We start from the raw sequence: 24,985 nt of genomic DNA, 5'->3' as shown, positions 1-24,985 counted from the left end.
ATAAATGGTTAAAAAACTTGCAAAAATTATGTTTTTTTTTTGTTTTTGGAATTAATTTAAGTTATTTGATACACATTTGTGTTGTGAAATTCCTATTTTTCTGAATAAATATATTGTGTGCGTGTGTTTGTGTTATTGTATCCGTGTGTATGTGCGATTGTGTGCGTAAGCAAATGACGCAAAAAACAGATGTAAATGCACTTCATTTGATTCTAGGATTTCGTAAAACGAAATCATTTAATGTGCATATGTAAATTGGACTTTAACCTTCTTTATGAGGATTTGTTTGACGTATATGTAATGGAATTGACATTTATAACCCAGTGGGTTTGTTAAATCCGGTTATATATAAACGTACTATAAGCTGCCTTGCCTGATTGCCTTGCTTTCCTGCTTCATTTCTGACATAATAAAAATAAAAGAAAGAAGGCCGAGCAAATTTCGAACTGGCTTGCCCTTTTCTTTTTTATTCTTTTATCAGAAGCAGGCAAGGCAGCTTTTGTATTCAGCCCTTTAATTCTTTGTATTGAAACAAAGAACTCTTCCCCAATTTTATGACTACTCGAGCTCAAGAATAAACGTGACCGAAGAATTCGTTTAAATGCGAATTCAGGAGAAGCATTCAAAAACTCTCGTAAGTCGAAGGTCACACTAGAGTGTTTCATTGAAACAATTTCATGAAAACAAGGTTTCCCAGGTCGATTTTCACAGTAGAGTGATATCATAAAATTGCTGTAGTGGGGAACTCGATCTATAAATACCTAAAAGTTTCAATTAAACCACTCTTGTGTGACCTTCGACTAACTACGTATATCCACACCCACTTTAAAAGCTTGTTGTTTTTGAAATTTGAAAACAACAAATCTGTGATTAAGCTGACTTACTTTACAATAAAAAAGTAAACACACATCACAACAAAACTGCCAAAGTTAATGTAAAGAATTAATAAATAAAAAATATGTGCTCATTTCCCTCGACTTTTATTTAAAGTTTTTAATTTTAATTTATGCCTTGCTGTGTATAATATTTCACATAGTGTGAACATCCTTTAAAAATAAAACCACCTTATTACAGGGTTGTATTTTCTTCATTTCAATGTTGCCACTTTGTCTCCATCACAAAAACAGTGCAGCCAACATTGAAAGCTTATCAAACATATGGCACGATTGTTGGAAAATTAGGAAATCAACGCGAAGAAGCAAACACAACGTACTTTTGGAGTGTGAAAACCGTGAAAAAATAACGTTATAACCAATCCCTCATTAAAAACTATTGCATAAAATTGTGAAAAACATTAGCATCCAACTGTTCTATAATATTGCAAAAGCAAATCTGTGTGAAAATCGTCAATAATTAACTAGACAAAATGTCGCTATTCGGCTCATTAATGGGTGATTTCGATGATGATATCTTCGGGTAAGTTGTGTGTATTAGGCTTTTTCTCTGAGGTGGGGGTAAAAGAGATTGAATTGATGAAAAGAAAAAATAAAGGCAATACCTTTTTTTCTACTGTATGTAAATCATGAGTGTGATACAATTACAATGTGCAAAAAAAGAAGAAGCAATTGGAAAAATTGAAAAGAAGAATGATTTGGTTATGGGGTGTGGAAATTTTTCAAAACATCACACAGGTGAAAATTGTATTTGTTGTCAATCTAAACAGCAGCGAAAACTGCGTCACATAAAAAAAAAACATAGTGACACAGTGTTGGTATAACATGTTAGCATTTTCGGGTCTTGGGGGCGGGCGATGTTCGGATATTATATTTTGACCCTTACTTTATGGGCTCTTCAAGGTAAATCAATGACTGTAACACACAGAATTTTCCACTGTGTCCTTCCCACCCCTTTGTCTCATTACACTTTTGTTGTTTTTGTTTTCTTTCATCAATAGAGGGCAGTTTTCTAGAACACTTGTTTCGAAATTTCAAGAAACGGACCCACAGTATTTAATATAACTACAACACCACGACGGTTTTGTTTCAGTTGTAAATAAATTTCTTTAAAGAACAAATCAAAGTTCACACATTGGAAATGCTTTTCAAGAGAAGCAAAAAAGAAAATTCTTCATCTAAATCTAAAGAGAATTTGTCAATAAAATCAAATAATTTTGTATCCAATTTTGTCAACATGGATAAAGAAAATACTGAATTTTACAACGATATTGAGTATGTGTGAGAATTGTGCAGATTTTCGATTTTTTTACATCATCATCAAGGACATTGTTTTGCATTGTCATTATTATGAGGAAAATTTTGATTGGAAGTGCAAGAAATGATAAGAAAATACGAATGTGAATATGGTGTGAACATGCTGACCTGCTGTTTTTACTAACATTAAATAGATTTAAGAAGTTTGGTAGTTGGGCATATCTTTCTTTTACCGACCCACCGCAGAAAATTATGAAAAAACCAGTAAGGAAAGGATCATAGTCGGGCGGGGCCGACTATGTGATACCCTACACCACTATGAATATGTAAAATATATATAGGAGATATATTTCAATTTGAACTGATTTCTATATAATATGGTACACTTATTAGTAGACAAAATTCAGTCACACATTCCAAATTTGATCAAAATCGGACTATATAGCGTCTTTGATGCAGCAAATACGGCAAATCGGCCGAAAACATATATGGGAGTTATATCCAAATCTAACCCGATTTCGATGTAATTTGGCACATTTATTTTTAGACCGAATTCAGTCACACATTCGAAATTTCATCAAAATCGAACGTATATAGCGTGTTTAGTGCAGCAAATACGCCAAATCGGCCGAAAATATATATGGGAGCTATATCCAAATCTGAACCGATTTCGATATAATTTGGCACACTTATTTCTAGACCAAACTCAGTCACACATTACAAATTTCATCAAAATCGGACGTATATAGCGTGTTTGGTGCAAGAAATACGTCAAATCGGCCGAAAATATATATGGGAGCTATATCCAAATTTGAACCGATTTTCACCAAAAGCAATAGCGTTCTTCCTATGGCTAAAAAAATTATATTCCCCAAATTTCAGCTGAATCGGACAAAAAATGCGACCTGTACGTTGCGAACAAAAACACATGGACAGACGGACGGACATGCATAGATCGACTCATAAAGTGATTTTATGTATATCCCCAAAAGAAACTATGGGTCTATTTCGTTTCCTTTTCTATGTTACATACAAATGCACAAAGACATAATACCCCTTACCACAGTGCAGTGTAGTTGTTGGTAACAGCAGCTTAAGTCTTGTTTAGGGACACTTATCGGTTCGGACTGAAATTTTTACCATAGGTAGTCCTTGAGACCCTGATCACAACGATATATAACTTTTCGGGGCGAAGTTCATACCTCCCGAGATATAGCATTCCCATACTTCCCGAGATGTAGGTCTTGACATTTTACTATTCTTACTTGGACTATATGGGTATCGTTTTGAAGCTTATGGGGAGTACTTTTGTTCGCTTAGCCGACTTTTGCACCTGTCCGTAAGAGAAAGTTTGAAATTACCCGGGCGAAGCCCGATTACTTAAGGAATACTCGCAATTTCAAAGAAATTTTTGTTCGCCTAGCCGACTTTTAGTTTAGGGCTGCGCCCGAAGCGTTGTGGCATTCTTAACAGTCTTTCTTAATATTCGGAACAAATTAAATACTCTACCAGCTGACGGAAAAAATTAAATTTTTTTTTTTTAAATGTAAGTTTTTCCTAAGTAGCCGGCCTTCGGCCGTGAATTTAAGACTTTCTCCTATGGACAGGAGCCAATTTAGGGCACGAAAACAACATTTTTTTTTTATTTTAAAAATTTTCCTTACTTTAACAAGGGAATTTTCGGAACTTAAGAGGCCCATATCTCGGGAAGTATGGACTTCCCCCCGGTTTATATATTTGTGATCAGGACAACAAAATCTACCTGTGGTAATTTTTCCGCCAGGTGGGAGAGTATTCTATTTATGCCTAATATTCTTAATAGCTTTTGTTTAAGACCTCCTGTGGATCACTTTGCCACTTGGTTTGTCATTCCGTTTGAAACACACATTCGTCGGAGACCCTATAAAGTATATATTCTTAATCAGCATAAAATTCTAAGTCGATGTTACCATGTCCTTGTGTCCGTCCGCCTGTCAGTTGAAATCAGGGTACAGGTCGCAATTTTTAAGATAGAGTTTTGTAATTTTGTATAGAAGTTCCTATTACTCCTAGGATGTTTTGTTATTGAAAATGGGCTATATCGGTCCACGTTTTGATAAAGCGTCCATAGAGCGGTACCTCCCGACAATCAGTAATTTAAAGAGCCTCATTCTAACACCGAAAATGCTGAAATTTGGTATTAAGTCTTTGTTGGGCGTATAAAACTTTCTACCTGTAATTTGTCGGTGTAGGTCCATATAGCGCCCATAGAGCAGTAACTCCCGTTTTCGGTATTTTGAAGATTGTGGACTCAATATCCCACCGACATGGCTGAAATTTGGTATTTACTCTTCGTTGAGGGAATACAAATTTTCTCTTGAAAATTGTCGTTATAGGTCCACGACTTTATATAGCCACCATAGAACGGTACCTCCCAAATTTCGGTATTTTTAAGTTTGTGGCCTCAATATCCCACCGAAATTGTTGAAATTTGGTATTTAGTCTTCGTTGGGGTATTAAACTTTCCATCTGAAACTTATAGCTATAGTCCACGTCTTCATATAGACCCCATAGAACAGTTCCTCCCGATTTTAGTTATTTTCAAGGTTTTAGCATCATTAACCCATCGAAATGGCTGAAATGTTGTATTTAGTCTTCCTTGGGTGTATAAAACTATGAACCCAAAAATTTTTGGTATAGGTCTAGATCTTCATAGAGCCTTCTTAGAACGGTACCTCCCGATTTGCACGGCTTTAGCCTCAATATCCCACCGAAAAGCCTGAAATTTGGTATTTAGTCTTCGTTGGGGAAATGAAACTTTCTACCTGAAATTTGTCGGTATAGGTCCACATCTTTATATATCCCATAGAAGGGTACCTCCCGATTCTCGCTATTTTGAATGTTGTGTCCTCAATATCCACCCGAAATGGCTGAAATGTGGTATTAGTCTTCGTTGGCTGTATGAAACTATCAAACTTAAAGGTTTTCGGTATAGGTCCAGATCTTCATATAACCTTCATAGAACGGTACCTCACGATGTGAGGTATTTTCAAGGTTTTAGCCTCAATATCCCACCGTAATGCCTGATATTAGGTATTTAGTATTCGTTGGGGGAATAAAACTTTCTACCTGAAATTTGTCGGTATAGGTTCACCTCTTTATATAACCCCCATAGAATGGTACCTCCCGATTTTCGATATTTTGAATGTTGTGTTCTCAATATCCCACCGAAATGGCTGAAATTTGGTATTTGTTGTTGTTTTTGTTGTAGCAACGCATATGTATGTTCTTTCGTGTGTTATTACAGTTATCAGGTTCTGGTTCCTCTGTATCCAGACTCAAGAGTTCTGCAACCTTGACTGTTTTCGTCCATAAAGAATCAGGAGACAGGTGAGTGGGATTAGCATGGCAGCTAAACAAATGCAGTGTGTCGTGAGGTCCCAATCCACATGCCGGGCATGTGGCATCAATTCGTACCCAATACCAATTTTGGCGGCGGCATCGTCCGGATGTTAACTGGGCAAAAACCACTCGTGTTTGCCTTGGCAGCAGGCTTTCTTCTGCTGTGATGGATGAAGGGGGGTCTCCAAATACGGCATTCACACTGTATCTCTGTACTGCCTGCTCAACCATGTCCGTGTGAATGTTATCTAAGCCTGCCTGTTAGGCTCGTTGATCGAGAGGTACTCTTTTTATACATTTGGACCTCTCTCTCTAGATCATGAAGATCTCTCCTGACATGGCTGGGTGGGGAAAACATGTCCATGCTCACTGCGATAACATCCAAGCAGATACTGCATCGACAACATCTTATTGTGCTGACGCACAGGTAAAACCTTCGCTTCCTCATGAAGATGGTACACTGGTGTCATGAGGAGGCACCCTGTTGCAGTTCTCAGGGCGGCATTCTGGCATGTTTGAATCTTCTTCCACAGCGTAGCGTTAACATTTGCGTACCACGCTGGCGCCGCATAGCTTACCACTGACTGGCCTATTGTGTTATAAGAGGTCAATAAGGTTTCTTTGTCAGCAATTTGTCAATTTGGTATTTAGTCTTCTTTGGGAGCATTATACTTTCCACCTGAAATTTTTCGATATAAGCCCAATTTGTCGGTGCAGTATAGGAATTAAACTTAACTTATATAAAAGCTTAGTAGTTACTAATTGTTCATATTTACTTCAATACAGTTCGTAATGGAGGGTATAAAAAGTTCGACCGGCCGAACTTAACGCCGTTCTTACTTGTTTTATCTCACTGTTTCGAAAGACGAGCAAGGCAATATGGTTACCATTGTAAATCTCTTGGGACCCAACACCGGCTTCTCTTAATATTTCGCAATTTGTTAGCCATTTTAAACTTTTCTACAAGTTTTGTTGTCAGACTCATTGAGCTAAATATAGAATAAAGCTGTAGTAATTGTCCTTTAAAAGATATTCCGGAGAAATAGTTTCTTAACAAAGTTTGTCCTTTGTGTAAATTTGTGGTCTAAAACTTAGTTTAGATCAGCTATGAACAAACAGTACTCTAGCGTCGATTCATGGCACAAATACTACAGTCATACATATTATTTTGTGCATCATTGGTTTAGATGCACCCTCGGATTGTTTTTATCTTTATCCTGCTGATTACAAGAATATACTCGTTCATACTCGGAAGTCTGTATATCATCAATTTTTTATCTGTGCATAGGAGAAGTCCAAAGTCTTATTATGGATGTACCTTATCTTCCAACTGTTTTCTTCTACTTATTGTTTATATTTTTAAAAATCTTCCCCCACTTTCATCTTTTAGAAGCCACATGAACGCCATGAACATGCAAATGCGTTCCATGAATCGCCTTATGAATTCTTTGATGCCCGATCCATTTAATATGCTGACACCATTCGATCCTGGCTTTCAACAGAACTCCTTGATGGAACGACAAAATGGTCCAGCCATGGGTGGTCTATTCGGTTTTCCAGCCATGGGGCCAATGATGATGCCTAACATGAATCGTCTACTGAGTGCAGGTAAGTTTATTGAACAAATGTATTTTTATCAAAAATAATAATGTAATTTGTTCCTCCTTTAGACATTGGCAACAATGGGGCCTCATTTTGTTCCAGTTCCGTTATTACCATGTCCTCAGGACCCGATGGCAGACCACAAATTTATCAGGCTACCAGCAGTACTAAAACCGGCCCTGGTGGCATACGTGAAACTCGCCGTACTGTACAGGACTCCGTTAATGGCGTCAAGAAAATGGCAATTGGTCATCACATTGGTGAACGTGCTCACATCATTGAAAAGGAACAAGATGTACGTTCTGGCCAGCTGGAAGAACGTCAAGAATTCATAAATCTTGATGAAGATGAAGCTGAAGATTTTGATCGTGAATTTACCACCAAAGCTAGCGGTGGACGTATGGGACCAAGAGCTATTGGTGGAATACCCCAACAAACCTTAACCATTGAACCATTAGATGATGATGACGATGATGAGGTAATTGAAACAACTGGTGCTGCTGCTGCCGTACCACATATTAGTCACCCACAACAACATAGACCATCATCATCATCGTCGTCGTCGTCGGGTTCACATAATCGTAGATACTTGCCAGCATTACCTGCACCACCACCACAACAGCAGCAATCATCACATCAAAATAGGTAAGTCAAAGTTAATTTGGTAATTATTTCTTGTTTTGTTGGATAATCACATTGTTTTCATGTAATTAGCCTCAAAAAAGCTATAAGCTTCATTATTAACATTATGTATTCTTATTGTTATTATTATTGATACATTGATTTAGGTGTAAAGTTTATTATTTGTTGACGGCCAACTAAATGAAAATCCAAAAAGCCATATTGACTTCATTTGTTTAATTAGTTTTGTAATTATTATTATTTTTTATTAATCACTGTTAATGCAAAAACAGAATGTGGTGCTCACAAATATTTTATACTCTACACCATTGCCTCCAACTGACCTAACAGAGTGCGATTATTTAAGTGTCATAAATTAAGAGCGCATTTAATTAAGAAAGGTTAAATAACTTTAAGGAATGCTTGGCTCTGGGCAAATATAAACACAGATAATATACTATCTTCTTGACATACACTGCATTCTTAAGAAGGAATGCATTTTAGCTCTTTAAAGGCAGTTCACAACTTCTACATTGACACTTTTACCAATTTAAAAAGTAAAGGAATAAACCATTTTTAGAAGTCCCTGCCAGGTAGTTGCATTTTAATACATCTGATAAGGTTAATTTACAGGGTAATCATGAATGTCAACACACCGTGAATCTTGTCTTTCTGCCGTTTCAACTTAAAGGAGAAAGTGAGAAAACTCACGGGGAGTTGATATTCATGATTGGGCTGATAGTGTATAGGGAAATAGTATCTATAGCTCGATCCTCAAACGCATAATTTTGGATCCAGAAATGTCGTAAGTTGTATTGCTTCCTGTATAAATTGCGATCAAGAACCGTCTCTAGTTCTAATGAAAGCGTCACAATAAATGCCGCCAATGGTTACTACATAACCAATCGTAGGTTGAGGATACCCAAGGGGACTTTCTTTTTCTGTTCATACATTGATTGATCTTTTCTTTATACCCTCAGCATTTATGCTAACGAGGGTATATACACTTTCATACGGGCAAAATGTGCCTCAACGAAATAATGGTTTTAGACCCCAAGTATGTTTGGACGAAATGTGTTTCAGACAATTTGGAGTCGATTGAGCAATGTCCGTCCGTCTGTCCGTCTGTCTGGCTGGAGCGCACGATAACTCTCGAACGGATGAACCGATTCGGTTCAAATTTTGGCTTTCGTAATATTTTGCCCAAACTTAGATTAAGTTCGAAGATGGGTTATATCGGTCCACTCCTTCCGGTACCTCCCCCACAAAAGTTCAAAAATGTTCGGAAAATTTGTACGTACAATAACTCTTGAAGGGAGTAACCGATTTGGTCCATACTTTGTAAATCGTGAAATATCTACCAGACTTAGGTGTGTTTTTAATATGGACTCAATCGGTCCTCTCCTTCGGGTACCTCCCACACAAAATTTTGGATAAGTTCAGTGTATGACCTGCTCTCGAATCGCTTTGATTTTTGTTTTAGCATCTTGTATTCACTGCCCTATATACGAGGGTACAAGTTTCATCAGGGGCAAGTCCACACTTCCTGAGATCCATTCCTTTAAGTATCTCTTCCACAAAACTTTTGATCTTTAATCCTAATCAACATTTTTGTCGGTTCAAATATCCAAAATTTTTAAAACCCCCTAAATACACACGTTTTTGGGAAAACATTGTTTCAATATACACAGGCTGAGGGTATATCTCTGTCAGCAAAGTTGACTGATACTTTTTTACTGGTTCACTATTATCTTTAAGGGAATTTTAAATTTAATTGGAATAGCCCATAGGGATTTTGAGGAGACCGCACATATCATCGCCGGCTTTGTTAACTTTGTGGTCAGACTTTTCTCTGTTATTGCCGGATAAGCGCGCTATGATTCATCAATGTTGTTCCCACATTATCTTCCGATAGTCCGGCTACCGGCTGGGTTGTGAAAATTTCAGCCCAATTATCTCTCGTCTGAGGACGATTACGAATTAGGAAGCAAATAGGTTACATTTTTGTCGATGGTAATCCCATGGTAAGCGGTGACGTCACCTTCCACTTAACAAGGCTGGAATCACCGGGGTGTCTATACCCTCACCTAATAGAGAGTGTAATCCCATATGTGATTAAGCAGTCTATATTTTATAAAATTCTGAGTCGATATAACAAAATCCAGCTAAACATCTGCTGAAAAACTTCTTTTTACTTTTGAGCATGTCTGCAAATGGGGTATATCAGACCACGATTTTGCCACATTTTCCAATCGAAGTGACTGATATCTGGGATTTGGTTCTCTTTGGAAAACATACTTGCAGAAAGACTACCATTGAGTCTTCTACAACTATGAAAGTTCTATGAGAGGATTACAGGATTTGCGGTTAAAAAGCCATTATAGGGTCTTCTAGAAGAAGACAGCAGGGTCTTCTATGATAACTTCACAGGGTTTTCTATGAGAAGTTCACAGAGTCTTCTATGAGAAGTCCACAGGGTATTACATGAGAAGGCCACAGGGACAGAAGACCGTGTGGCCTTTATTGAGAAAACCATTGAGGTTTCTGTGAGGAGGGTCTTCTTGAGAACATCACATGGTCTTCCATAAGAAGTTAACAGGATCTTCCATGAGAGGGCTACTGGACCTTCTGTGAGAAGAACATAAGACGAGCACATGGTCTTTAAGATTTGGCTAAGGGGTAGAAAACTTCCTTACAGAAATCTGTATATATAGGTCCACGTTTTGATATAGTTCCTTTAGTACGATACCTCTCAATTTTAGGTCCGATTTTTTATTTTAATGATTTAAAATTCCCAGATTAGGTGTTATGCAATCAGATTACAGTTACTGATACGCACACACATTTCCAAAATAAACAGTGGGATGGTGTAGAGTATAAATATAGTCGGTTCCATTCGACTTGTATCGTCTTTCGCTAGTTTTTCTTTATTTCGTTTTACTCGTCTTATTTCATTTCTGTTTTATTTAGTCTTCACTATGTTTTTCTTAATGTTTAGACTTCTTCTTACCAACTGAAAAAAATAATTGTATTAAAAACAAAAATATGTATTTTTTTCTTCTTGAATATTCAATCTTTTTGCAGATATAATGATTATTAAAATTCCATAACAATGCAATGTGTATGTGTGAATGTTAGCCACAAACAAAGAAACAAACAAAACACTACTAATACTTGAAACGATATGAAATAACGAAAAATGCATTAACAATTTACAAAACTAAATCTTCTACAAAACTAGCGATCTCTTTTCGAAACCAAGAATCCTCTTATATGATTTAAGCAAAAACGAATGCCAAGCTAAAGCAAACACTTCTCGACTCGACCACAGTTGTCTAGACTAACTACTACTTATTAAATAACGATGATAGTTCATCCATCATTCCCCATCATCTAAACCACAAAAACAACTAATATTTGCCTTGCCCTCCAATTAACAATCCACACATGAAATACTCAAAACAATGAGGTAGGCAGAATTTGAGAATTAATTTTAAAATTTAGTTGTTTTTTTAAGTTCAAATATTTTTATTTTATTTCTCATGATAACATTTCTTTTGATTATTTTGTTTTGTTAGTTCATCATAGACCGTCACACACAGATGTTATTTTTATCATTTCTATTATCATCACAATGCATTCCTTAGTGAAATAACAAAAGCTATAGCTACATTATTAAGGCATTTTCGCAAACCCGCTCCGAAACAATAAAATTGCAATGAAAAAAATTGAAATATTTTTTGTAATAAACGTCCATTCTCTTTGTCAAAATCATTGATACTGAAATGAATCACCAAACTTCTTTTCTCTAACATTCAACATTCAGCTCCTCCTCCTCGTACTCTACTACAAATGAGACAAGAAAATCTGCGGATAATACTTCGCCATCATCATCATCAGCCAAATCGAGAATTGAACCCTCGTCCGGTCGTACCGCTGCTACATCCACTAACAACAACAGCAATACCAGCAACACTTCTTCTTCGTCGTACGTATCAACAACTCCTCGACGTTTGTCTGCCTATCGCAGTGGCAGTAGCCATATTGGTGGTGTCTCACCACGACGATCCCTAAGAACACCGCCATCATCGCCATTGGCCACAACACCAACAATGCATAATCACAGTACCACATCGTCGCCAAGGTTTGTGCTACCACTACCAAAAAAACAACAAATAAAATAAGTTTTGTTTTCAGTAAAACAACACAAAGTATATTTTCAAATTTTCCCAAACAAAACGAAAAACATTTTCGCTGCTGGATTTTTTTCGAAAACCCACAAAAATAATTCGGCACAATGAAGGCTTTTTCGTTAGCATTTATATACTTATCTGTTTTGGTTACATTTACTTTGTTTTTAAGTAGAGTAAAATATCTAAAAACTGCATGTAGAGCTTTACAGTGGAATGAGACAATTTGAAATAATTTTGTATATTTTAAAATTTGCATGAACAACACTGAGCGAAGATTCTTGTAAATTTTACCATAATTTTTTCAAGAGAACTAAAATCAATCCAAAATACAATTTCTTGTACAAAGATCTCTTTTTGACAAATCTTGTCATGATCGACTGAAACAAAGACCATAGGCCCCCCAAAACTTGTGTTTTAAAAGATGTTTTTCAAGGACCAAAAGGCCACAAATCTTGAACGGATAACTCTCGAACGGATTTGCCGATTCGATCCAACATTTTGCCTTAGTAATATTTTGTCCAAACATAGTTTAAGTTTGAACATAACTCATTTCGGTCCACTCCTTCAGGTACCTCCCCCACAAAATTTCAAACATCTTCGGAAAAATTGTTCGTATGGTAACTCTTGAAGGGAGTGGCCGAATTGGTCTATACTTTACACATCCTAATATATCTACCAGATATAGATCAGGTTGAAATATGGGCTATATTTGTCCACTCCATCCGGTACCTTCCACACAAAATTTTGGATAAGTTCACTTTAAGACCTGATATCGAATCACTTCGATTTTTGTTCAAGCAACTTGCATTCGCTGCCTCAATTACGATGGCAAAAGTTTTTTTAGGGGCAAGTCCATACTTCTTGAGCAAACAGTTCGAAGAGTGTAAAAACCCCCTATGGCACCATATGTTGTGGCTGGAGATCCACTTCCATAACGGTTAAGGTCGATCCATTCCTTTTAGTATCTCCAACAGGCCGCAAAGTGTTTTTATCAGTACTTTTCCAAATTCTTTAAAGGGTGTTTACACTAGCCACCAGTGTCATATGACCCGAAATAAAAACATGTAAACAAGTAAATGGCTTAAGGAAAATCCCCACATTAGCCACTGTATAACGATGGAAATTTTCGGGTCATAGCATTGGTGACCGGTATAAACATCCCTTTAGACAATTTTTATGATCAAATAGTAGTGTCCAAATGAATCAAAATAGATCTCCGGCAGGTTAAATTTTAACATGGTTTTGCCGGCTGACATTGTGTCAGTTGCGTCGGATTCTCACTGGATTATAAACAAAAGAAAACCAATACCAAAACTTGATGGGGCGAACTAAAACACCGTTTCTAAATATGTCCCTATTTTCCGTATACCTATTTTCCTCTGTTGTCCCGGTTTGATTAGATTTTAGGGTGATATGCCTAGTTTGCGTAAACGCCACTTTACTCGATGATCATTAAATGGTTCTATGTCAGGGTCTTCCTTTTTGTAACACGACATGTGGAAGGTCTGTTCATAGAATACCTTTAAAAGATCCGTAAACTTAGCGAACGCAAAGCCACTAAACGCGTCTCGGCTAGAGTTAAAAATTTGGGCAAAAAAATGACCACTTATCCCTATGGAATAGAGAGGAATTAGGGAAAACCACAAAAATCCTATGGGGAGACCCAAATAAGGAAAAAACTAAAAACCTATTACCGCTAGGTAAAGCAGAGTTGAGTAGACTTACAGGTGTTCTTACAGGTCACCTGGGTTTACAAGCTCATCTGCAAAAAATTAATTGTGCAGACAACAGCGTATGCAGGGCATGCGGAGAGGATGACGAAACATTGGAGCATTTTCTCTGCCAATGCCCCGCTTTCGCAAACATCAGATCCCAGTTTTTAGGGAACGACACAATACCAGATCATCATTAATTATTAATCAGGTAATAGTAGACGACCTAAAACAATTACGGAATTTTGTTAAGGGAACAGAGTTCCTTGAATAAATTATAGTAGAGTCCCCTTCTTCAAAAAACTTAGACTACAGCGCACAACAGGCCTACTTCATGGCTTATGTGTATGTCCACCAGGACATGTGACGATTACTCGTCCCTCTTTTCAGCCTAACCTAACCTTTAAAAAATAATATCTTAATAGAAGAACTGTATAAGGTATACAGTCATAAAACACCTCTTCCAGCGAATATCTATGTCCACAGACTAGCTTAAAAAATTATTTCCGTCTTTAGAATAACTTTATTTTCTTTTGCCCAAAGAAGACAGAAAGTTATTTTACCCATAGTAGACCATAAAAATGTCTTCTGCCCATAGATACTCTGCAGAAGGTTTTACATCCATTAAAGCCCTTGAGAAGGTTTTCTGACTATAGGAAAACTTTAGGAGATTTTCCGTTTATAGAAGAGCTTTAGAAAGTCATCTGTCTATATAAGACAATTAGTAGGCATTCTGAAGAAGACATTCTGAATAAGACCTTTAGTACGCCTTCTTCATAGAAGACTTTTCGAAGGCATGTTGTCATTTTGTTTTAACCATGGAAGACCTGTGGAAGTTCTTCTTTTCATAGGAAACTTGTGGAAGGTCTTCTGTCCATTGAAGGTCTTCCGTCGATAAAAGGTCTTTAGGAGGTCTTCTTTCTGCCCACAGAAGTCCTGTTGAACCTGTAGAAGGTCTTCTATCCATAATATACCTGTTAAAAGTCTTCAGCCCATAGAATACCTATTAGGGGGTCGATTATGGATGGCAACCCAACTCCAGTTGCGATGCCAGAAGAGAAAATCATGCGATTAAAATGAGCAAAAATACGGAAATTTTTGTCAAATTCAATCAATATCAGTGTTTTGAACCTTCAGGTATTAATTTAATTGTAAAAAGTATACATTTTTATGCGGAAATAGAAAATTCCATTACTAAATTTGCTGTGGGTAACGCAACTGGAGTTGGGTTGCTATGCATAATAGGGGTCGATTATGCATAGCAACCCAACTCCAAAGGGTCCATAGAAGATCTGTTTTAGGTTTTCTGTCGATAGAAGACCTGTTGAAGGTCTTTTGTCCAAAGAAGAACTGTTGAAGGTCTTCTGCCCATAGAAGTCCTGTTAAAATTCTTCTGTCTATGGAAGACCTGTAAAAGGTCTTCTGTGCATAGAAGGCTTTTAGAATATCTTGTGTTCATAGTAGACCTGTAGAAGGTCTGTTGAAGGTCTTCTGTACAGAGAAGACATGTTGAAGGTCTTCTGTTAATTGAAAACCCTTTAGAAGCTCTTCTATCCACAGAAGACGTTTAAAGATTATTCTGTCTACAAAAGACTATTCGTAGGCTTTTTGGTCACAGAAAACCTTAAGAAGGTCATCTACCCAGAGAAGAACTGTTGAAGGTCATCTGCCCAGAGAAGACCTGTTGAAGGTCGTATGTCCATAGAAGACCTGTTAAAGGTCTTCTCTTCATAGAATACCTGTTAAAGGTATTATATCCATAGAAGACATGCTAAATGACCATTAACAGATGTTCTAGGGAAAGAATTCATTTAACCATAGAAGACTTTATGTACGAAGTCTTCTGTCTATATAAGGACTTCTGTAAATAGAAGACCTGTATAAGGGTTTCTATCTATAGAAGATCGTCTGTTTGCAGCAGGCTTTTATGAAGTCTACCGTCCATATGTAGTCTTCAACCTTTTAAAGATTTTGCTTCAATATACATTTTTTGGGTGTTCTTTCCATTGATACTTAGTAAGGTATTCTGGGGGTTGAATACCTAACCTCATTGCAGAAAAATACTCGTTTTTTTATTTTCCTATTTATATTCTCCTCTCTTCTGTTTCAATATAATCTTCCACTGTAAACATTTAAAACAGTTCTTAAAATACTTTCATTATGTTTCAAATTAATATTTATTTAAAAAAATATGAATGCTTCTTCTTTACTAACCACTAGCCGCTCTCCTATACCCCTCATGTTACCTCTTAATAGCGAACGAAAAAATCCAATTAAATTGTATTGTTTGTTTATTTTTTTTTAAATATTTTTTTTTCTAATCTGGAAATTTTATTTACTTTTCAAAAACCAAACAAAACAACCACCAACCAACAAATCGCAACAACAACAAAAATCATTCAAAATTATTACGATAGAGATTGGCGTGTTTATAATCCACGATTTTATCGCAAGTGAAGAAAAATTTCCCACAAAAACGGTGACGCTACAAAAATAGGAATAAAAAAGAAACCACAAAAACAAACGAACGAACGAAACAGTGCATATTCGTCGTCGCAATAATCTTAAGAAACACAAAAAAAAAAAGAAAAAACATTCGAAAGTAACGATAAATTAAGCGATCGAACGAATTACAATGAATGGCATGTGTATGTGTGTGGTGCACCATCAATTTTAGAAATAAACAAATAAGGAGCCATGGACCAACCAATCTGACCAATGAACAAAACCAAATGCTGCTTTGATTTTCCCCACTCTGTTTAAAACACACTTAACTTTTGCATTTACTACTAAAAGCAATTGCGCAAACGTAACGTCCGATTATCCCTTCTTACTATTTTTTGGCGGCGAACCCTCGTTATTTGTTTGTTGTTTTCTTTTGCCTCAAGACCTGTAAGAATCAATTTTATCACTTTTATAATCTCTGGTGTATCCGTCATCATGTGTATAATTTGTTGTACCACACACCCCCCTCATTTGTATTATTTCCTCTCTTCCTCTTCCTTACGTCTTTTTTTTCTTCATTTGTAAATATGTTTCTTGTTTTTTTTTTTCTTTTCATCATCATTTCTATAAAGCGGTTAAATGGTTTTATTTTTTCTTTATTGAATACTCTGAACCACATATTTTGTTTATTTGTTGTTGTCCCAACGTATATATATTTTCAAGATTTGCTTGTTAAACGAATGAATGACGTTTTGGTTTTGTGGTAAAAGTGTCCGTTCTATGTTGTTAAATATAAACTGCTTGCTTTTATATAAATATGTAGCTTTTAAAAAGGGGTATATATTAATGGGTAAAGTGTGTATATAATTTGTTGGGGAATCGTATAATAACGAAATATTGATATTCTTATGATTTTCTAACAGGGAGGACGATGAAATCTTCTAACCTCTGAATCATGTTTGATATAGCTCAAATCATTTTTACCAAAAGGTCCCATTTTACAGGTCAACCGGAATGAAGGAAATATATCATAAAAGTGCATCAGGCTGTCTCTTACCATAGAAGGCTTGTAGAAGGTCTTCTGTATATAGAAGATGGTCATTTTTCCTAAGAAGACTAGGAGGTTTTCTTTGCATAGAAGATTTTTAGAAGGTCATCTGTGCGTAGAAGTCCTGCAGAAGCTCATTTGTCAATAGAATACATTTAGAAGGTCTTCTGTCCATAGAAGACCTGAGGAAGTTCTTCTGGACTTTTGTCATAGAAGGTATTCTGTCCATAGAAGACTTATAGAAGGCATTCTGTCAATAGAATACATATATCAGCTTTCTGTCCATAGAATACCTATAGAAGGTCTTCAGTCAATAGAATATCTGTAGAATCTCTTTTATCAAAGAAGATCTATAGGAGCCATGCTCTCCATAGTAGACCTATATAGGGTCTTCTGTCCATAGAAGGTCTTCTGCCCATAGTAGACCTGAAGAAGGTCTTCTGCTTATAGAAGACCTGAAGAAGGTCCTCTGTCCATGGAAGACCTGAAGAAGGTCTTCTGCTCATTCCAGGTCTGAAGAAAGTCTTCCGTCCATAGAAGACCTGTAAAAGACCTTCCGTCCATAAAAACCCATATAAGGTCTTCTGTACATAGAATGCCTAAAGAAGGTCTTCCGTCCATAGAAGACCTGTAGAAGGTCTTTCATCCATAGAAGACCTGTAGAAGGTTTTTTGTCCATAGAAGATCTGTAGAATCTCTTCTGTCAATAGAAGATCTATAGGAGCCATGCTGTCCATAGAAGACCTATAGAGGGTCTTCTGTCCATAGAAGACCTGAAGAAGGTCTTCTGTCCATAGTAGACCTGAAGAAGGTCTTCTGCTTATAGAAGACCTGAAAAAGGTCTTCTGCTTATAGAAGACCTGAAGAGGGTCATCTGTCCGTGGAAGACCTGAAGAAGGTCATTCAAGGTCTGAAGAAAGTCTTCCGTCCATAGAAGACCTGTAAAAGACCTTCCCTCTATAAAAAAAAACATATGAGGTCTTCTGTCCATAGAAGGCCTAAAGAATGTCTTTTGAACATAGAAGACCTGTAGAAGGTCTTCCGTTCTTAGAAGACCTGTAGAAGGTCTTTCATCCATAGAAGACCTGTAGAAGGTTTTTTTGTCCATAGAAGATCTGTAGAATCTCTTCTGTCAATAGAAGATCTATAGGAGCCATACTGTCCATAAAAGACCTATAGAGGGTATTCTGTCCATAGTAGACCTGAAGAAGGTCTTCTGGTTATAGAAGACCTGAAGAAGGTCTTCTGCTTGTAGAAGACCTGAAGAAGGTCATCCGTCCGTGGATGTCCTGAAGAAGGTATTCTGCTCATTCAAAGTCTGAAGAAAGTCTTCCGTTCATAGAAGGCCTGTAGAAGGTCTTTCATCCATAGAAGACCTGTAGAAGGTTTTCTGTCCATAGAAGACCAGTAGAAGGTCTTCTGTCAGTAGAGGATATACAATAAACACTATTCTATCCATAGAAGACCTGTAACACATATTTTTTTACATAGAAGACATGTGAAAGGTCTACCATCTATAGAAGGACCTTAAGAAGGTTTCCTGTCTATAGAAGACTTGTGGAAGGTTTTTTGTCCAAAGAAGGACCTTAAGAAGGTGTTCTGCCTAGAGAAGTCTTGGGGAAGGACTTCCGTCTATAGATGATCTTTAGGGGGTATTTTGTCCATAGAAGACCTGTCAATAGAAGATTCTTAGAAGGTATTCTGTAAGTAGAAGAACCTTAGAAAGTCTCCTGTCCATATAAGACTTGTAGAAGGTCTTTTGTCTAGAGAAGGACCTTAAGAAAAAGACTTGTGGAAGGTCTTCTGTCCATAGATTATTTTTAGGAAGTATTTTGTCCATAGAAGACATGTAGAAGGTCTTCTGTCAATAGAAGACCCTTAGAAGGTCTCCTGTCCATATTAGAATTGTAGAAGGTATTTTGTCTATAGAAGGACCTTAAGAAGATCTTCTGCCTAGAGAAGTCTTGGGGAAAGTCTTCCGTTCATAGAAGTCCTGTAGAATGTCTTCTGTTTATAGAAAAACCTTAGATGGTTTTTTTTTATCCGTGGAAGACCTATAGAAGGAAGGTCTTCTGTCGATAGTAAACCTTAGAAGGTCTACTGAACCTTTAGAATACTTTGAAATGTCTTCTGTCCAAAGAAAGTCTACTGTCCGTTATGGCTAAGTATTGGAAAATAATCGATCGAAATAATGACGTTGGCCCAGTTTTTATCTCCGAGCAGCAGCAATACCTGCTTGACCTAAATATATATAAAGTAATGGCGGTAACCGGCTCTTGTAATAGTCTCTACCGCCCTTTGAGACGGTGAATATTATCTCCGATTGGCCCTTATCTTAGAAATAATATTCTTGTCTTCTTCTTATGTCAGATGGTCCTGTCAATTTTTCTGGTTAGCTGCTTTCTCAGAGATGTTTTTCTGGCACCTTTATCTCCAAGTTAATGTTTCTTACCGACCCTTATCCTCAACATAATATTGCCGGCTGACTCTTATCTGTCAGTAAGTGACCATGAGAAGCAATTTATCTTTAAGATAAATGCCTTATCTCTGAGATAATAGACTATAAGAGACTATCTTTATCTCCTATAAGAGACTATCTTTATCTCCGAGTAAATGGTCCTAACCGCCCTTATCTTCGAGATAAAGGTCCTAAGAGTTGTTATCTTCGAGATACTCGCATTATTGAAACTTTATCTTTGAGATAATCGAATGTGATCAACATTTATCTCCCTGTTAACCTCCTGACCAACCTTTATCTCGAAGATAGTCGTGTTGTACAACTCTTTATCTCAGCGATAATGGTTCTGAGCAACTCGCGTCTTCAAGATAATGGTTCCGGCTAGCTCCTATTTCCGAGAAAATTATCCTCATCGACTATTTTGGTCCTGATCGATCTTCTCTATTTACCTAATCGACTCTTAAGTTAAGAGATAATGGTCCTGACCGACTGTTAATTCCAAAATAAACGTCTCTAAATGTCCATATTCGGTCTAACATGCACTTAGCTCAGTGATAATGGTCCTGCTGTCAGTAAGTGACCATGAGAAGCACTTTCTCTTATCTCTGAGATAATCGCCTATAAGAGACTATCTTTATCTCCTATAAGAGACTATCTTTATCTTCGAGTAAATGGACCTAACCGTCCTTATCTTCGAGTTAAAGGTCTTAGTTGTTATCTTCGAGATAAAAGTTCGGATGACTCTTATTAACTATATACTCGCCTTATTGACACTTTATCTTTGAGATAATCGAATGTGATAAACTTTTATCTCCCTGTTAACCCCCTAACCAACCTTTATCTCGAAGATAATCGTGTTGAACAACTCTTTATCTCAGAGATAATGGTTCTGAGCAATTCGCATCTCCAAGATAATGGTCCCGGCTAGCTCCTATCTCCGAGAGAATTATCCCGATCGACTATTTTGGTTCTGATCGATCTTCTCAATTTACCTAATCGACTCTTAAGTTAAGAGATAATGGCCCTGACCGACTGTTAATTCCAAAATAAAGGTCTCTAAATGCTCGTATTTGAGAAAATGATCCATCCTGATGGATTTTTATCTCCGAGCTAAGATAATGAGCGACTCTTATGTCAGAGTAAATCCTAAAATCCTGACTGGCTCTTATCACAGAGAAAGTGCCATTGACTTCAACTTGGTATCAGAGAAATGGTCCTAACATGCCGTTATCTCAGAGATAATGAACGCCGCTGGGCCCAATGTTAATTAATGATTTAACTGTCCTCTAAGATAATGACCCTAGTCCGTTTTAATCTCAAGAAAGTATACCAAGTGACTTCCGTATTTTGCTTTTTTCTCAGTTATAATGGTCCTGATCAGCCTTTATATCGGAAATAATGGTCCTGAGTGGCCCTTATCTCATATACAGTTATCCTGAACACTTTTTTTAGATAAAAATTCAAACCGACGCTAATAATAGTCTTAGTTGGCCTTTTTTGGTGGGGGCGTTTGGGTCTAACATGCACTTAGCTCAGAGATAATGGTCCTGAGTGGCCCTTATATCAAAGATAATTGTTCTGGTCAGTTTTTACTTCCGCGATAATGGTCTTAACTAGTTCTTTTGACGATGATAATGCTACTAGAGGACCCTAATAATAAAGTTCCTGATTGATATTTTTTTTTAGAAATAGAAAGACTGTTCAAGACCGATTGGCCTCTATTATAAGAAAATATTCTAAACGGCCCTTATCTCAAAACAGTGGCTCTCAAAGGCCCATTTGTCAATGATAATAGTCCTGAATGGCCCTTAGCTTTTAGGTAATGGTCTTGTTCACCACTTAGATCCTCAGAGATAATACACTCAACGGACTTTATTTTAGAGATAAAAAATCGTTTATGCCTGAAAATACGGTCCTGACCGCTTCGTGTTCGTTGAGGTACGGATTTGCCTTACTCATCACAGTTCCTGAAGAACATGAGGCTACGTAAAATGCACCAAACCCTCGGATGACAGTTTTAGTTTTTAAAAAAAGCTACAGGTTCCACCTGTACAAAACAATTGGTCATCAATCGTTGGATGATCATTTCACTTGTGGCCTCAACTTCGTCGTTCTCCTTTGTTTTTTTTTATATTATCTTCGCGTAACTTTTTAGGAGTCATCTTCAATGAAATTAAATACCCTAGTGCTTGTGAATCAAAAACTCGAGAATTTTGGAATATTCCTAATATGATTTGCACAACCGAATCAAGTTGGAAGAGGCCTCATATGACCTTATCCGAATTGTAGACCTTAGCTGAATATAATGGTCCTAAATTAACTTCTTTCCCTGTGATAGGCTGACTTCCAAAATAGTTAGTTGGAGTTCATGTGGCAATGCAGGGCCATTTGCATAACATGCTAATAGAATGTCCTTGTCCAAGAATAAATTGTTAAACTGATACCCTGTTTTTACTCAAAACAAATTACTAAACATACCTATATGTGCTTGTTCCCGCCTGTCCACCCATTTCAGAATTTTTTCGGTCAATCGATATATTTTTTTTTTTATAAAAAATGTTGCAAGAGTGGATGTAGTTCCGGTGCTTAAAATGAAAAATGCTCTTGCCGGCAATCTGTAGCATTTATCATACTCCTTCCAAATCCCAACAAATCAAGCAGTTACTCACCAAGCTTTATATTAATTTCATTAAGTTCAACTTCATTTTATGAACCTCACACTTTCCACCATCGCAACATTTATTTTAATTTTTCATTCAAATTTTCATTTTTATAAATATGTTTTTCAATTTCATTGTTTTTTGTTTATTATTTATTTTATATTTTGTTTAATTTTTGTTTATTCTACATATATGTAAATGTTTATTACAACAAGAATATTTAAGATCCCAAATACTAATCTATTTTTGTTTTCTCTTGGAAATTTTTACAGCGTTCATCCACATCCCTATAATTCTTCAGCGGCCAGACGTTCCCATCATCATCATAATCACCACCACCATCATCATCATCACCGTTCCAAACATGGCAAGCACACAAGCCACTCGCCAGCTCCAGCAAATAGTAATAAAAGCTCCTCCTCTTCGGAACACAAAGAAGAGTCCAACAATCAAAACTAAATCAGAAGCAAGCATAAGAAGGCAAGACTAAGATGAAGGCGGAGCAGAGAAAGGCAACAAGAAAGACCTTGGGATGTATATGGGCGTATGGTCAATTACTTGGAATTATAGAAAACTTTAAGTCTAGTTGTGTAATATGTTTTTTTTGTTAAGAAGAAGAAGACGATCAAACAGCAGCCCAGTCAGATGATGAAATTGAATTTCGTTTAATTTTTATTTTTTGGAAATTTAATTAATTTTTCTTTCTTTTGGATGGCAAAAACATCACTTAACCTTGAAAAGAAAACAAAATAATTGTACAATATAAGATAGCCCCAATGCTAAATATTTAAAAGAGAAACCACCCTCCCGAAAAGAGGACAAAGAAGGAGAGAAGATCCCCCCAACATACATACATACATATACTATGTTTTATTATTAATTATTTACTTTAGAAATTTAGCTTTATTAAACAAAAAAACATTTGTCCTTCCCTCCTTCTCCTTCCTTAATATTGTAATCTCTCTCATTAATAACCGTAACACCACCTCGATACAATGCTAAAAATTCTCTCTATTCCCTTTATCTTTATGTAAACAAAAAGAAAACAATGACCATAGCTAAGACCTCATCTCTATGAAACAAGTACAACAACAAATTGATGCAGAGTTGTGTAGACAGACATACAGAATTTATGGTTATGTAAATTCCATTTTTAAGTAGAATGCAGTTAAAAAAAAAACTATAAAAAATGAAATCAATTGAATTACCTACCTTTATTGGCCCCTACACACAATGATATTTGTTTTTAGTTTTAATTTCTTTTCATATACCTTAGACAGACGGCAGCGTTAATTTGCATTAACTGCCTTAATTCAAATTAATTCGTGCATTATCCACATTCTTAATGCACAAAATCGAAGGAAATTTAAACTGAATTTAGCAATTTCAATATGGCAATGCTGTTGAAAATCAATTGTCTTTTGTGAAATTTCCATGTTTAAGAAAATAAAAAGGGAAAGCAAATCAGCAATTTTCGCGTTTCTTAAAAATAAGTAGTGGTCTTTCGCGAGTAGAATAGCAGCTAATCGTTTTTCACGCCTTCTAACAAATCTCTTTTTCAAATTTTTGTTTTCACAAAAAAATGTCATTACCCACCATACCAATTCTATCGAAAATTATATCTTCCTCAAATGTTTTTTAAAGTTTTGCAATATTTTTATAACATTAAAAAGACTCAAAAATATCGCGAATAAATTAAATCTATGTTTGCTTCATCGTGGTGAAAACATCAAAGGTAGAAAGTGTATTTGTTTCGCATATTTTGGCGAACTTTTGTAAAGCTTTATGAAATGGTCTGCTGGGTACAAACAAACAACACAAACAGCTGTTTCATAAATGCAGAAACTATCGTCTGTCAGGGTGAAAATTTAATTCAAATTAGGAAATTTTTAATGCAAATTAACTCTGCCGTCTGTCTAGGGTATTAATCCCTTTTTAATTTCAAATGGTTTGGCTTTGAAAAATTTCTATCTCAACCTTGAAAAAAAAATTTAAAAATCCAACACAAAATTCAAACCTACTTTACTTTTTCTTAATTTTATTTTTATATTTTATTACAATTTTATAAAATTATCAATATCCATTGTCCACTTTCTGTGAAATTTTGAAATAATGAATTCATAAATTCAATGTTTTATGTTGTTTCTTTAAGTTGCGCCCTTGAATTTAATTTATATTCTATATTTTATGTTTCTTTTTTATGTTTATCCCCAAAAAGAAGAATTTTTGAAGATATTCTCTTAAATAAGTTTTGAAATTTAAAACAAAATGAAAGCTAATTGATATAATAAAAAACCCTAGTTTAAAATAAAAACAACAAGAAGAAGATGAAATAAAACACCCTATTCGATAAATCAATATCAATTAAAATCTAAATTTTTAATTTGTGTTTCAATACAATCGTTTTTAACACAGCGGTAAGGAGATTTGATTCTTGAGAAATCTTGAGCAATTTTCATAAAATAAAAATTCTCAAGGTTTTTTCTAAGGGCCTAAATACCTACAAAGGATTTTAAAACGACTTGTCTACATAAATTTGTAGAGGACAATAAAAGGTATTTAATTTATAAAAGGCACTTGTCCTTTTTCCTTTTTTGTTGAAGTTAAGTGCTAATACAACCAATGGGCGTTGACAGAATGCCCTTTTTTAACCTATGGACGACTTATCTATGGAAAATAGAAAAAAAAAAATATTTGTCCATGGATGAATACTTG

At 36.1% G+C, this 24,985-nt stretch overlaps 1 protein-coding gene across 8 annotated transcripts; it reads left to right on the top strand.

The window, feature by feature from the left end:
• Positions 1 to 1,074: 1,074 nt before the first annotated feature.
• Positions 1,075 to 24,646, top strand: Mlf (myeloid leukemia factor). 8 transcript variants are annotated; one of them, XR_012413359.1, is made up of 7 exons: positions 1,126 to 1,416; positions 6,922 to 7,139; positions 7,202 to 7,778; positions 11,581 to 11,898; positions 16,077 to 16,551; positions 22,543 to 24,130; positions 24,191 to 24,646. XR_012413359.1 is itself a non-coding variant. In XM_073991555.1 (5 exons), exons 1-5 carry the CDS (start codon positions 1,367 to 1,369, stop codon positions 22,727 to 22,729), a joined length of 1,350 nt encoding a protein of 449 aa, XP_073847656.1. In that variant the 5' UTR covers positions 1,075 to 1,366; the 3' UTR covers positions 22,730 to 24,646. The 8 variants fall into 8 exon arrangements, 3 of the variants coding, with proteins under 3 accessions (XP_073847656.1, XP_073847658.1, XP_073847657.1); XR_012413357.1 differs by lacking the exon at positions 16,077 to 16,551 and having other exon boundaries at positions 1,075 to 1,416; XR_012413358.1 differs by having other exon boundaries at positions 22,543 to 24,646.
• The last annotated feature ends 339 nt before the right edge of the window (positions 24,647 to 24,985 follow it).

This window comes from Musca autumnalis, unplaced genomic scaffold (genome assembly GCF_047663935.1).
Source record: "Musca autumnalis isolate F117 unplaced genomic scaffold, ASM4766393v1 scaffold_5, whole genome shotgun sequence".
Taxonomy (NCBI): Eukaryota; Metazoa; Arthropoda; class Insecta; order Diptera; family Muscidae; genus Musca; species Musca autumnalis.
Note: the sequence above shows the minus strand (reverse complement) of the source record. Positions and strands in the feature narration are given on the sequence as shown.